Raw genomic sequence first — 14,870 nt, forward strand, 5'->3', positions numbered from 1 at the left:
AAAATCAAACAAAAAACATAGAAATACAGTAACTAGAAAAAATAAGGTGGTAAAAATAAAATCCAACTATATCAGAAAACACAATATATGAAAATGTTAAGACTAAGATATGTTAGACTCAGTTTTTGTTTTTAATGCTGTGAATAAGAGAGACATTAGTGGGACTTCCCTGGTGGTCCAGTAGTTAAGACTCAGCTCCTGATACAAGGAGCACCAGCTTGATGACACATGCTGCATGGTGCAGCCAAAAAAAAAAAAAGAGAGAGAGAGACCTAAGAACCTAGGAAGGTTAAAGCAAAAGTTTTGGTGGTGGTGGTGGAAGGTATAAAACAGAAGGTTAGGATTAACATATACACATTACTATGTATGAAATACATAACCAACAAGGACCCATGTAATAACCTTTAAGGGTAAGTGATCTAAAAAAAAGAGGATATATATGTATATATATATAACTGAATCACTGTGCTGTACACCCTAAATTTACATGATACTGGCTCAGAGGTTAAAGCGTCTGCCTGCAAATGCAGGAGACCTGGGTTCGATCCCTGGTTCGGGAAGATCCCCTGGAGAAGGAAATGGCAACCCACTCCAGTATTCTTGCCTGGAGAATCCCGTGGACGGAGGAGCCTGGTAGGCTACAGTCCATGGGGTCACAAAGAGTCGGACACGACTGAGCGACTTCACTTTCACTTTCAGTTATAAATCAACTACGGGCTTTCCTGGTCAGCTGGTAAAGAATATGCCTGCAATGCAGGAGACCCTGGTTTGATTTCTGGGTCAAGAAGGTACCCTGGGTAAAGGATAGGCTACCCATTCCAGTATTCTTGGGCTTCCCTGGTGGCTGAAACAGTAAAGAATATGCCTGTAATGTGGGCAACCTGAGTTTGATCCCTGGGTTGGGAAGATCACCTGGAGGAGGGCAAGGCAACCCAGTCCAGTATGTCTGCCTGGAGAATCCCCATGGACAGGAGGTACCTGGCTGGCAGGCTACAGTCCATGAGGTCTCTGAGTCGGACATAACTGAGTGACTCAGCGCACGCACACACGCACATAAATCAACTATGCTTCAAAAAAAAAAAAATTAAAATTATTTTCACAAAAAACCTCCATAAAAGTAAAAGTTTTGGGAGGAGATATACCAGGCAAATACTGGTTAAAAGAGAGCTAGCATAGCCATGAAAATGAAATCAAATGGATCTTTATGTCAAAAAATGTTGCTAGAAATAAAGGAGGTCCCTATGGTAGTGATAAAATATAAAAATCACTAGAAAGTTATAACAGTTTTATATGCACTTAAAAACAAAACCTTAAAATTTATAAGGCAAAAATTGGCAGAAGTATACAGAGAAACTGATAAATCTGTGACCCCATCTACAAAAATTATTAGGAGTATTCAGTTCAGTCTCTCAGTTGTTTGCAACTCTTTGCCACCCCATATACTGCTGCACGCCAGGTTTCCCTGTCCATCACCAACTCCTGAAGCTTGCTCAAACTCATTCATGTCCATCAAGTTGGTGATGCCATCCAACCATCTCATCCTCAGTCTTCCCCTTCTCCTCCTGCCTTCAGTCTTTCCCATGGAGAGTGTTAAGGGTACAGAAGATATAAAAAAACACAGTAAGCTTCAGTTAATGGACACAATAGAATTCTGAAGTCCAACAATTATGTAGTCTTCTGAAGTATGTGTGGAGATCTTTATGAAAACCAACAATAGATTGAGACATAAATCTCAACAAATCAAATTCTTTATATCATAAATATTTTCTCTTGATCATAGATGAGCTAAGTCAAAAATTAGTACCAAAAAAATGTACTCTTAAAACTTTTCTTTTTGAAAACTTTTAAGGTTGAAAGTTTTAAAGTTAAAAATTTAAAAAAACAAAACAATGGCAGTAGAACTGAACATCCTAAAAATAGTACATATTAAAACTCATAAAATATTGCTAAATTATAGCCCTAATCTTTTATATTGAAAAGAATAAAATTAAGTGGGCCAACTGAGCATTCAATAAATTCAACAAGGTAGAAAAAGAAAGAATTAGACCCAAAGAAAGTTAAGGGAAAGAAATAATGAAGATGACAGCAGATGATAATAGAACAGAAGGCAGAAATAAACAGAATCAATAAAACTAAAAGTTGTTTCTTAAAGAAGTCCAATGAAAATAAAACTGTCAAGATTTGATTAAGGTGAAAGAGAAAGCACAAGTAAACAATCTTAAAAATGGGGAAAAGAACATAATTACAAAAATCAGAGACCTAACAAATAGACTATATGAACAACTTTATGCTAATATACTTGAAAAAATTGAGAGAAAATGGACATTTTAAAGAAAGATATAATTTATTAAAATTGACTACAGTAGGAATAAAAAAATGTAAGTAGTTCTGCTACTTACAATCATTAAAGAAATTGAATCAGTAGTTTAAAATGTACCACTGATTGTGGTTTGATATCTCATATGACTTGACTTCTAAAAAAGAATAAATGCTGGATCACACTTGTATTAGCATTTACAATCAGTGATAGTTCAGTTTTTTATTGCAAATGAATAAATAGACATTCTAGTATCTAAATTAAAAAAAAAATGCTAAGAACCATGCTAAAACCTAAGCGTGGAAATTGAATTCATTCATAGGTGGTTATGGTTACCTTAGAGTTTTTAAGTATTACATCCTTTGTTGACAGGGTATCCTTAGAAAAGGGGGGGTGGGGGAGAAGTTCTTTAAAACTTTTTATTTTACAGATATGTAAATAAAAAAACTAGAGGAAATCAAGCTGAGCAGATATCCCAAGAAGTGAGAATTAATAAGAAAGTATCAAGACTTAAACTGATTAATTTATGTTTAACTGTGCTTCTACAACCTGAAAATTTGTGAATTTTTAAATAGAATGATGCATAGAAGGAAAAACTTAATCTCCTATGAAGTTTCTTTACCAAAATCTCAATTATAGTGTAAGACTCAAGCTAATAGACATAAAATGAGAGTAATTCTTAAACTTGACTAGTGATATGCTTTAATGCCATATGTGAATTAGACATAACTAGAAAATTTATTAATATCTTTATTATGAATTAAGTTGAACCATATGAAATGGCTATTTTATCATTTTAACATACAAAAAAATGACAATTCTGTGAGATCACATGTGTTTATTAAAGGAGAAAAAAGGCAACCAGACTATGCTGAACTATTTTTTAGTTGTTTAGTTAAAATTTATTTGTTACTATATATCCTCTATTTCAGTGTTCCATGCAAGACAAGAATGGATGCAAACAGTTTATGGAAACATTGTGGGAGAAATACTTAAAATTGAGAGAGTTCTATTTATTAAAATTTATTTCCTTTGAAAATTTAGACAGGATTGCCATTGTTCAAATACCTGAATTTAGGTAATTTGATACCCAAAACTAGAGAACATATAATCAAGTAATGGGAGCTTACACAAATATATTATTTGGAAATCAAAGAAATGTGAATAATTAGGCCTGGCTTTATGGAAGCAGACGAATTGAAATTGGTATTGAAGGTTACCTTAGATTTGGCAGATAAGAACCCCATTAACAAAGACAGACACAGAGGAATTAATATGGCCCGTTTAAGATCAAAGATCATCTGACCAAGGCAATTTGTTCCAAAGTGTTGGCAGGAAAGAGTGACTGTGTAAGGTGGGAGCTAGGTGATATTTTTTTTCAACCTGTGGTTGTCTATCTGTAAGATTTCTGGGAAGGTAATTATATCAACAAAGTAATGTTTTAGAGAGCGTAATCTGGTAGTGGTGATCAGGATAGCTTTAAGTAGAGAGACAGGAGTCAATGAGATTAGTTAGGAGGGTCTGGCCATTATCTACAAGAGAAAATAAAAAGTCCTGCACTAGAGTGATATATGGTAGTGGACATACAGAGAACAAAATGACGCCAACATTTGAAGAGACACTTGGCAGTGTGTGGTGGCCGAGGGATACCATTCAACATTATAGATAATAGGTTTCTCCCTTTCCTGTTACTTTCACTGTAGAGATTTTTGTTTTTGTTTTTTTGTATAGCACCTCATGCATATTTGGTTCTAGTAAATGATTAATTTCTCATCTTTATGTTAGAGGCTGATACATTTTTATGTTTTCATTACTTTCAGTGCTTTCTGTTAATGTCTGTTGGGGAATAAAACCCAAATTAGTCTTAAAGGACCCTGACATAATCAAGGATTAGATCTTTTTACAAAAGATTTTTAGAGATGAACACTGAATCATGGTGTGAATAAATCAGATTTACCCAGAATTATATTTGAAACATACTAATAAAGAGAACACATTATTAAGTCAGTTATAGGAAAAGTTTAGGTAAAGTCTGAGAATATCTCCATAAATTAGAAGGCATATTGTCTTCCAGGATGGAAGACAAAATATTATTCACCAAAGCAAAGCTATGAAGTTAAGGAAATCTTATAAATAATTAGATTGAAATGTTCCAAGCAGTTGTTTCATGCTGAACAATGCTTTCTAGTTACTTGGAGACTGTTCTTTCTAAACCTAAAGTCTTATGTTTTTTCGCAGTGTTTGTCTATAGAATTCACCTAAGTAGTTACATTTCCACTTAAGTGTACTGAAAATTACTTTTAGTGGACAAATGAATGGGTTTTCTTTTCTTTTTTTGAAGACTGTTCTTTTAGAGCAGTTTTAGGTTCACAGCAAAATTAAGAGAAAGTTACAGATTTTTTTTCCTGTATCCCCTTGTCCCCACAAATGCATAATCTCCCCCTTATCAATATCCCCCACCAGAGTGGTACGTTTGTTACAGCTGCTGAACCTACACTAACATCATAATCACCCAAAGTACATGGTTTACATTAGGATTCTTTCTTAATGTTGTATATTTTGTGGGTTTGGACAGATAATGACATGTACCCTCCCTTATAGTACCATACATAGTATTTCACTACCATTAAAACTCTATGCTCTGCTTATTCATCCATCCCCTTAAGGGCAGATTATTTTTTGGAGGGCTTTTTGCTACTTTTTAATTCAAAGAATCAGTACTAGAAATTCTTTATAGCTTAATTCCTGTTTTGTTCAAGTTTTTTTTACCATTTCATTAAGCAAGTTAACTTTCCTCTGTCTTTACCCCATTGCCTCACCCCTCTTTGTTTCTTGATTAGAATGTTCTTATTAGCATCATCATTCCAGGATTGAGAGTTTCCTTTGATGGGGTTTCGTTTGCAGTAAATTATCCACCAAAGAGTATGATTTAATTCTCTTTAAAATATGAAGAACTATGTGCTCTTGTTAGAGTTCTTTAAGTTATTTTTAAGAGGAAGTGAGAAAAACTGGAGTTTCCATGATTGTTTATCTTATTTTTCATTCATTACAGTCCACTATACAAAACACAAGGGGGACAGATAGCGTGCATGGTAATTAAAAGTATAGCCTCTGGATCCAGACTGCATGGGTTCTAATCCTGGTTCTGCCTTTACCAGCCCTGCAAACTGGGTGGAGTAATAGATCATCTCCTTCCTTTCCCATCCGTGAAATGGGACATAATTCCAATTCCAGAGATTTGTGAGGATTAAAGAGAAAATTAATATAAAATGCTTAGCATGTAATAAGGAATAAAAATGAGAGTTTGGTGTTGCGGTTGTCCTTGTTATACTTTTATTACTGCTACTAAGATCCCTAGTTGTTATCACTGAGAGCCGGAGATACGCTTTGTATTTGAAACCTAAGATAACCACGTGTGCTGTGCTTAGTCGCTCAGTCGTGTCCGACTCTTTGCAGCCCCATGGACGGCAGCCCGCCAGGCTCCTCTGTCCATGGGATTCTCCAGGCAAGAATACTGGAGTGGGTTGCCATGCTCTCCTCCAGTGGCTCTTCCCAATCTGGGGATCGAACCCAGGTCTCCTTCATTGCAGGCGGTTTCTCCATCATCTGAGCCACCAGGGAAGCCCAAGATAACATATAAATATCCCTAAACTGTTTTCGCAGTCTTTATGGTTGACAGTAAAAATTATTCTCTATCATCCCATTCAGTATCATCATGTGAAACCCTAAGTTAAAGAAACGATACACTTGTGGGTGTTCAGATTGCTGGAGCAGAGGGATGTCTGTTCTCCTACTATATTAACAAGAAGAATTTTTAGAAGTAATGATAATAGAGGATAAATTTGTTGAGGTGAAGAAAAGGTGGGAGAGACTGGATGGCTTTACTTTCTGAGAATTCACTACATTTCTGTACTTAGCACCAATTCGTACATATTGACATGTGTCTAGGGCATGCAAACTTGAAAGGACTGCTTGTTTGAGTGAAGTACTGCAGTCTAAGTGATACAAATTGGATGAATTAAAGTGGCTCTGGGGATTTGTATTTCAGAGCAGCTGGATGGTAGTGACTGTCAGTGCTTTGGCTTTACAGCAGTAGAAATGGGATAGGGCAGGAAATGTCCTACTGAAAATCAAGTGGTGAAGTCTATAAAACACCCAGGTGCTATGGTGTTAGCAGCTGTATAAATGCAGAGTGTAATTTTCTCCTCTGTGCTCTTGTCACTTTCCTTTATAAAATTGTTCTCTACCTGCATCTGTAAGCTCCCATTACCTTTAAGGAATCCTCCAGCAAAAAGTATGAAATATCATGAAGCCTTTTTTTCTTTCACATTTGCCATTTCTTATTAAATACCCTCTTACTAAAGAGGTACAAGCACATTTCCCAGTACTATTCCTTCCTTCCTTTTCTGTTCCTTAGGTGTCTTCTGTGCCTACTGTGGAAGAATTCTCCTAATTTAGAATTCACTGCATGGAGAAATGAGTAGTTTGCATAACTCTTTCATTAATAATTTGAGCCATGGACTTATCACATCCTATTTATTGTTATCATCATTTATGATGATAGTGAAGTGGATTCATTCACAGTAACATTATATACATTGAAATTCCAGTGACTTAAATGGGTGAACAAACACATTTTGGTGTGTGTTTAATTTTCTATCATGATTTGTTGAGAGGTTGATTTTTTTTAAAGTTTTTGAGGTGAATTAAAGAATTTCCTTTTGACGATGATGTTAGTACACTTGCTTCCTAAATATAATGTCAAAAAAATTAATGGGACATGTGAGTAATTAAAATTGACAGAGCATTCACATTCATTCATGTTTTATAATTCTGTACACAAAATTACTAGAAATTGGCTTGGGTTGCTGTTAATGTGAAGTATTTAGTAAAGTATTTATATATGCCAGCTGACTGCATCTGTGAATATGTAATTTTTTCTGGTCTGTCATAACTAGAGAATTTTGCTGTGAGAAGGATATTTTGGTTCCTTACATCATTATCCACCAAATTAAAACTTTATAAATATCTTTATTCATTCTGTTTATCATTTGTTTTGAATTTTCTGAAATTACTTTCACATTGGTAAGGTTATTGTCTTTTTTTAAATGTTGCCTCCACCTTCATCTAAGAGAATAATGAATTGGCTACTACCACTGCCCCAAGAACTAAGAGAGATACTAGGCCCAGTGGTTAGCACATTACAAACATTTAATATTAGCTCAAATTATCATAAAAATTTTTCTGCCTTAGACAAGTTATTAACAAAAGAGATGCTTAAATAATTTTGAAGTACATCTTTTCCTCCTAAAAAAGTATTTTTGAATCATCTCCTCCACTTTAAAAAAAAAAGGTAGCTCATTCTAAGTGGTAGACATTATCAGAATTTGTGACATTTTTAGCTGGGTAATTTATGTTAAGTATATGTATATATGACATGATGGTGTATGAAATTTTGTTAAATGTGACAGAACAAAAAGTAAATATAGTTGATGTTTACATTTGATCACAATGACATTACATAGCAGATGTTTTTCTCATTTAAGTTATTTGTACAGGCCTTTGGAACCTAACCCTCAGGTCATACAAGCATTGCCCTTATTCTCTTTCTGAACGTAATAATATTGTAGGATGATTTCAAACACATTCACTATTCAAAATCCTTTTTAAAAAATTAAGAAAGTGCCAGGAAGTGTGTATCTCCATAGTATTTCTTTATTTACAAATTTTCTTTACTGTGATAAAAGTCACATAACATAAAGCATACTATTTTAACCATATTTAACTCTCTGGTTCAGTGTACTGCATAGTATTTTTGTGTGACTTGTACCTCTGGATGAGGTGCATTTCACCAGATGGTTTTTCTTTCAGAGGAAAAAGCTAAGTCCTTGTGTGTAGGCCTACAAAGCCCACATGATCTGAGCATGCCTGCCCTAATTCCTCTTAGTCTTTCTGCTATTATTTATCCCCACTTCCTGACTGCAGCCGCACCGGCCTCCCAGCTGCACTTTACTCTAGAAGCTCTGTATTGGCCTCCCTGTCTTCAGTGGCCCTCCCTGATAAATCTACAAGGCTGACCTCTCCAATTCCTTAAGTATTGGCTTTCATTCACCTTCTCGGTGCCTCTCCGTTCAGTTCAGTTGCTCAGTTGTGTCCGACTCTTTGCGACCTCATGGACTGAAGCACACCAGGCTTCCCTGTCCATCAGCAACTCCCGGAGCTTACTCAAACTCATGCCTATCGAGTCCATGATACCATCCAACCGTCTCATCCTCTGTCATCCCTTCTCCTCCTGCCCTCAATCTTTCCCAGCATTAGGGTCTTTTCTAAGGAGTTGATTATCTGCATCAGGTGGACAAAGTAATGGAGCTTCAGCTTCAGGATCAGTCCTTCCAATGAGTATTCAGGACTCATTGCCTTTAGTTTGACTGGTTTGATCTCCTTGCAGTCCAGGGAATTTTTAAGAGTCTTCTCCAACACCACGGTTCAAAAGCATTAATTCTCAGTGCCTCTCCCTATTCACTATAGCTACTGTAGTGAAATTACTGTACTTCTTCATCTCCCTTTCTGTGTCCTCCTTTTTCCCTCCCTGAAACACCAAATGCTACATTGGCTTCATTATAAGTAAACTGAAGGCCATGAACCAACTCTTAGGTCTGAAAGACAGGGTTGAGTTTTGTTTGTTGAATAGGCACATCTTCCACCAAAAGTGCCTTTGTCCTTATAATTATCCAGTTGTCAATTATTTTACCACACTTTTCAAAAGAAAGCACATTGACATAGAAGAAAATGTGTATTTTGAGGAAATGACATTGTAATAATATATTTTGGGTTTAGAGAGCCCCATTCTTTCAAAAAGCTAATTTTGTGCCAAAGCAGATAAACTCATTCATCTTGTCTTCATCTCTGGTTGGTCTGAATAACCCAGCTTATTAATGCAGACCAGAGCAGGAAAGGTTGAAATGACTTTACACATAATCACACAGATAGTTAGTAAAGCTGGTAAGAGGAGCACCCAAGTATTCTCTTTGTTCAGTACATCATCCTCCGTGGAGCTGTAGTGGAGGCCGCCTCTCATTATTATAAGTTGTCACCTCATCTCAGTTCATACCCAATGGCAAAAGAAATGAAGAGATATATTTAAAACTTAAATGGCTTTTTATAACTTTTTTTTTACCTTTTAATCTAAAGATGAAAAATATGGTTTTTAGAGGGTGAGAATGTGAACAAATTAGTTTTAGTCCTTTATCCACCGAAACAATATCATATGCCTCTTGCCTTAAGAGAGTGGGCATATTTTAAACATGACTGTAATTAAATATTGTGACTATGAAGTGAATATTCATTTTTTACAGCAGGTAAAAAATAATGCAGTCGTATGTAGCATGAGGCAGGTAGGGTAGAGAGCTGTCTAATTTGGACCTACTGGAACTGGTATAGATTTTCCATCCAAATCAGCAGAAATGTAGCACTAAGAGCACAGTAGCAGCTTTCCTTTCTGCTTGGAGCTTTAAAGTCGAAGGTAGCTAGATCAGTTTAGCATGCTGGCCAGCCTGTGACTAATCCAGCAAGTTATTAATTCTGCTTTTCCCAAGACTACTCCCCTGTTCCGAAGTGGACTTTGGTTTTGGGGGTATACATTCTTTTCTCAGCTTTGAAACAGTTACGAATCTTCTGGGCACTAAACAACCTTAACACTCAAAGGCCTTTTCTGCATCAGCAGATAAGTTGTGTTGCTGTGGAGGCTGGGAAAGTCAAGAAGTGTAGACTTCCTCCTCTTATCACCCATTGATTTAGCTTATTTTGTTTCCTTACTTTTCCCTCTTTAAAGACAATTGTTCAAACGTCAAAAGTAATTTAATTTCTTCTTTTTGAACCCAGTGACATTCTTTAATCTACATCAGAGTTGGGGTTTTTTTTTGTTAGTAATACAGAAAGAGAACGTAAAGAAAAGTACAACAAAGAACATATTGTTAGGGTTTGAAATGTGGTTGCTCATTTTAGCCAAAATAATTCCAGATAGATAAAAGCATTGAAATATATTTACGTAATGAGTTCATATGCCTGAAAACTAAAATTAGATGTTTGGAAGACAGTAAGGAAATTCTTTTTTTTTCCTTAGCCAGAACATTGCAAGTCAAGGAAAACTGTTCACTAGATCATTTTATCTTTGCTAATGGGACTTTTTTCCTCCCAATTTGGTTTCTCCATCAGTTTTTCCGAGACTGAAATATATTATATTGTAATAGTCAATCTCATGTATCTTTCTAATGATCAGTAATGGGCAGAGGGAAGATGAGATTTTCTTCTACCTTCACCAGCCCCTGTCTCCACCTGCCTGCGCTTCAGATTGAATTGCCTGACTTAGATAGTCATCCTTTAAAGTCATGTTCCTGAAGTCTGAAGGTCTTGTTCAGTGTGCTTTGACAGACCAATTTGTTTAAATTCAGCGCTTTGTGCCATTCCCATTAATTGTACTACCATTTTTTAGAAATGTGCTAGGATTCATGTGTGCCTAATTCTAAAAATGGCTTTGTACATTAAGGTTCATTTAACTGATGGTTAGGGGGAAGTTGAGAGACTTAAAGTTATTTTAAAACATAGTAATAGCATGGAACTTTCTTGTACTGCAGGCATATAAGATGCTATGTTGTCAGCCTCTCGGTCATTAGGCGAGAGGTCTTGTTGTGATTTGGCTTATATCTTACTGGTCAGGATGTCACTGTGAAGAAACGTTTAGTCATGGAAAGAAAATCAGTGTCCAGCATCAAAGATAGTAATAGAGTAAGCACTCCCAATTGGATTTTCATAGGCAGGATTGATTTGTGTGCATTACTGGGTCTGTGTAAAATGGTGTCCTTTTGGCACTAGCTGAATATAAATTTCAGGAAATGTTTTTTCTTCTGTAGATCAGTGTAATACAGTGAAATTTGCTGTAACTGAGGGGAGGCAGTGGTTGGGCGTCCGCTAATAGCCTGAAAAGAACTAATGAGGATGTGCAGTCCGGAACGATTGATTGAATAGCTGCAGTCCTGTGTGTTGCTTTCTCGCTTGCTCTCTCTGCAAGCTGTAGAGAGGGAGGGGGAAGAGCAAGACACAGGGAGGGAGCGAGAGAAAAAACGCTTTCTCTTAAGTGGAAGTAGCACGGATCCCAGGGGCCAGGAGGCCAGAAATGGAAGTTTAAACTGCATCTGTCTTTTAAAGGGAGAACAGCAGGAATCAAAATGTCAGTCTCCGGAGTCACGATTTACTCCTTATTTTTTAAGATCTGGAAGATAACACAGAATACTTTTTTTAGGATGTGTTTTTTTTTTTTTCCTTGTCCATGTTGAGATTATCTAATGTTGTCTGAGAAGCTGGATTCCTATATGTCTGTCAGTTGAAGTGGAGATGGGAAGCAGTTGTGATAAAGGTATAATATGTATATATCTATCATCTGTGTGTGCGTGTGTATGTGCATATATATATGCATATATATGTATCGCTCTATAAAAAATTTTAATGTAACCTTAATATAGCATATAGTAATTAAATTGGAGAATACCACATCATCTGCAAAATCTGAAACGCATTAGGTCAGTTTGCACAGATTTAGGATCCCAGAGTAAGATCTTAGTGAGGTCATACTGCCAGAACAAGGAGAAGCTGAGCTATTTTTATATCTGCATAAGCATATATGTTATTTTATCCTAGCAGCAGCTTTTCATCTTCTCATGGACTTTTGGTTGCAGGCTGGTGAATCATCTTATCTGCACAGAACTGAACTTTGACCTTTGTGCAGACACCATCAAATCATGTTCAACACTAGGCTAAATTTGTTCATATGAATATAAAAAATAGTTCATTGGATTCTGTTAACTCTTATATGACTGACATAAAGCAGTAGATTCCTATACTGTGAGATACAAATACTAAGTGAACTCAGAGATATTAAACATAGCTCAGAGGAAATTACTTCTTATATGTGCATAGATAAAGATACAAACTATCATGCTAAAGCAGATTCTTAACAGTGACCAAGTTTCTTTAATGTCTTGATAATATCTGTTTAGAGATAAAGAGACAAATTATATCTTAGATGTAGAATATAATGTATCTTTAAAGCAAACTGATTTTTTGTAAGAAAAAAAATCAATAATTTTACAGGTTAGCAAAAGATCCTAAATTTGGATTTTTATCGATGTTTCTTTTTTCTCATCCAGAGGTGCCAGCAGAAAGGTCCCCACGCAGACGGAGTATCTCAGGGACCACTACATCTGAGAAACCCAACTCTATGGATACTGCAAATACCTCACCCTTCAAAGTACCAGTAAGTGCTACTCTTCTTTAAAAGAGTACTTTTATTCTTTTTAGAGTTAGAGACGGTTGCTAAGAAATCAAAACATTTTGCTCCTCAAGAATCTCTTTATCAAGTTACTAGTTAAAACTTATCATAATTCTATAAAGGTATAGGTAGAATTTTTTTTTTTAACTTTAAAGAATGGGGCATACTTTTTTTTTTTAACTGATCGAAACTAAGCAGAGAATGTTAAGACTCATAAAGTTGCAGAGCAATTTATCAGAGAATTAGACAGGTGTGTATTTTAATCCTAAAACTAGGCCTGTGCTTTGCTCAAGCCATCTTTTAGACAATTGAATAAATGCTTAAGAAATACCCTGGAAGAAGTATTCCTGTTAAAAATATTCTTTAAACTGACGAGACAGTACTGAGAGTCAGTATTGAATACTAAAGAAGGCTGAGACGGAAAGTCTTTAAGTGAACAGGTCAGCTGACCACCAGTTGCAGCCCTAGTTTCAACCTCTTTTATATAACTTGAAGTAACCAGATTTTAATTCATCCATTTTCTTTGTTGATTGAATAAGAAATATGTTTACTTTCTAATCATTTCATTTTATTAAAATTGTTTTTAAACTGGATAAGAATTATATCTCTGTAGTTAACTAGGTCATTATTATGGTTATAACAGAAATCAGTATAAAGTAGAAATAGCCTTTTCTATTGGGAAAAAAAAGGGATTAAAAAAAAATTCAGCCAAGTTAATATATTGTGCTTTTTATTCCAATACAATTTTAAAAGTTAGGATGACCTTTTAGGTAGAACTGGTATTTTGAGATGTATTAGCTGGCATTTACCTGTAAATTAACCAAAGTGAATGTTTTATTTTGCATTAATCCTGAGAAGCGAGATTTCTCCTTGTTATATCTCAGTGCCTTGTAGAGTTTGTGGATATCTATTACTGTGGCACCTTTCAAATGTTTACAAATCTTCTCATTTTTAAAGATCAGAAGCAAGTGTTGGATTAATAGCCAATCAAATTATGAGAGGAATTATAAAATACTGGATGTTATACCTTTTATTAAATTTCTTTATTCTAGCAGACATAATTATGTATTTAAAATTGTTTTCATGAATGAAAAAAGTATCTTTTCTCTCCCTTCCCCTTGTTGTTTTCCTGATGAAACCAATTCAAATATAGTGAAACTATCTGTCTATATGCAGTATTTGGTGAAAAAGGTTTGAGTTAGAATTTGAAGTTTTCATACCATTGTGCTAGAATAAAATAGTGAATACTTAATTTTTTTTTTTAATAACATCAGTAACTGAAGAAGACTTTCCCTCTGCAATGTGGTAACATTGAAGTACTTCCTGTATTGAATCTGAAGTCATGGCTGGGTTTATAAAATTTGAATTAATTAGCAATAACAGTTTTAATTTATATTTAAACAATAAATTAACAGCTAATTTAATGTTGACCTTAATAATAAGACTAATTATTTTTTAGTAAAAGTAATAAACCAATGATGCGTATACATGAAGATTAGCACCACATACAGAGCACTTACCTGGAGAAGGGAATGGCAACCCACTCCAGTATTCTCGCCTAGGAAATCCCATGGTCAGAGGCACATGGTGGGTTACAGTCCATGAGGTCACAAAGAGTCGGACACAACTGAACAACTAACACACACAGAACACTTACTCAGGACTGGACTTCGGGAGAGTCCTAACACTGGACAGCCAGGGAATTCCCTCATTTGTTACTCTTTTCACAATCTCGGCCACCTCATGGATTTAGAAACTCTGAGGCAAAGAATAGGCCTCTGAATAGCAAATTGCAGTCACAAAACCCATGCACTTAAGTAAAATTTAGCGATTCATAAGTCTTCACCTAGACAATTATTTAGAAAAATAACTATTGGAACACACAGATTGCAACTTTTTTTTTAATGGCACAAAATGTTTTTTTAATTAAAAAAAAAAAAAAAGGCAGTGAGTAGAAGGAGGTGGCAGAGGAAATGAGAAAACAAAGAGTCATAAAAACAACCTGAATCCATTTAGGATCAAGGCAAATAGCTTTATATACTTATCAATAGTCCTTAAAGGTCCCTTTGTATTACAGAATGGATGGTGCATAATGTAGTAATCAACATTGATAATAATAGTCCTGAATCATCAGGGAAAAGTGAAACTGTTTATACCAGGCTTTTTTTTAAAAGTGAAAAGCTGTGTAATATTGTGTGATATATATCCATTGAGAATATTTAAAATCTT

The 14,870-nt window shown here is 35.3% G+C and overlaps 1 protein-coding gene across 6 annotated transcripts in view; it reads left to right on the plus strand.

Annotated features, from left to right (window-relative positions):
- RASAL2 (RAS protein activator like 2) overlaps window positions 1–14,870 on the plus strand; it is a 383,638-nt gene that overhangs the window by 273,149 nt on the left and 95,619 nt on the right. For all 6 annotated transcript variants that reach the window (XM_065936113.1, XM_065936114.1, XM_065936111.1 and 3 more), the window contains one exon: window positions 12,520–12,626. In XM_065936113.1, the coding sequence (XP_065792185.1) occupies window positions 12,520–12,626 (107 nt within the window). The remainder of the gene's footprint in view (window positions 1–12,519; window positions 12,627–14,870) is intronic.

Source organism: Muntiacus reevesi, chromosome 5 (genome assembly GCF_963930625.1).
Source record: "Muntiacus reevesi chromosome 5, mMunRee1.1, whole genome shotgun sequence".
NCBI classification, from domain to species: domain Eukaryota; kingdom Metazoa; phylum Chordata; class Mammalia; order Artiodactyla; family Cervidae; genus Muntiacus; species Muntiacus reevesi.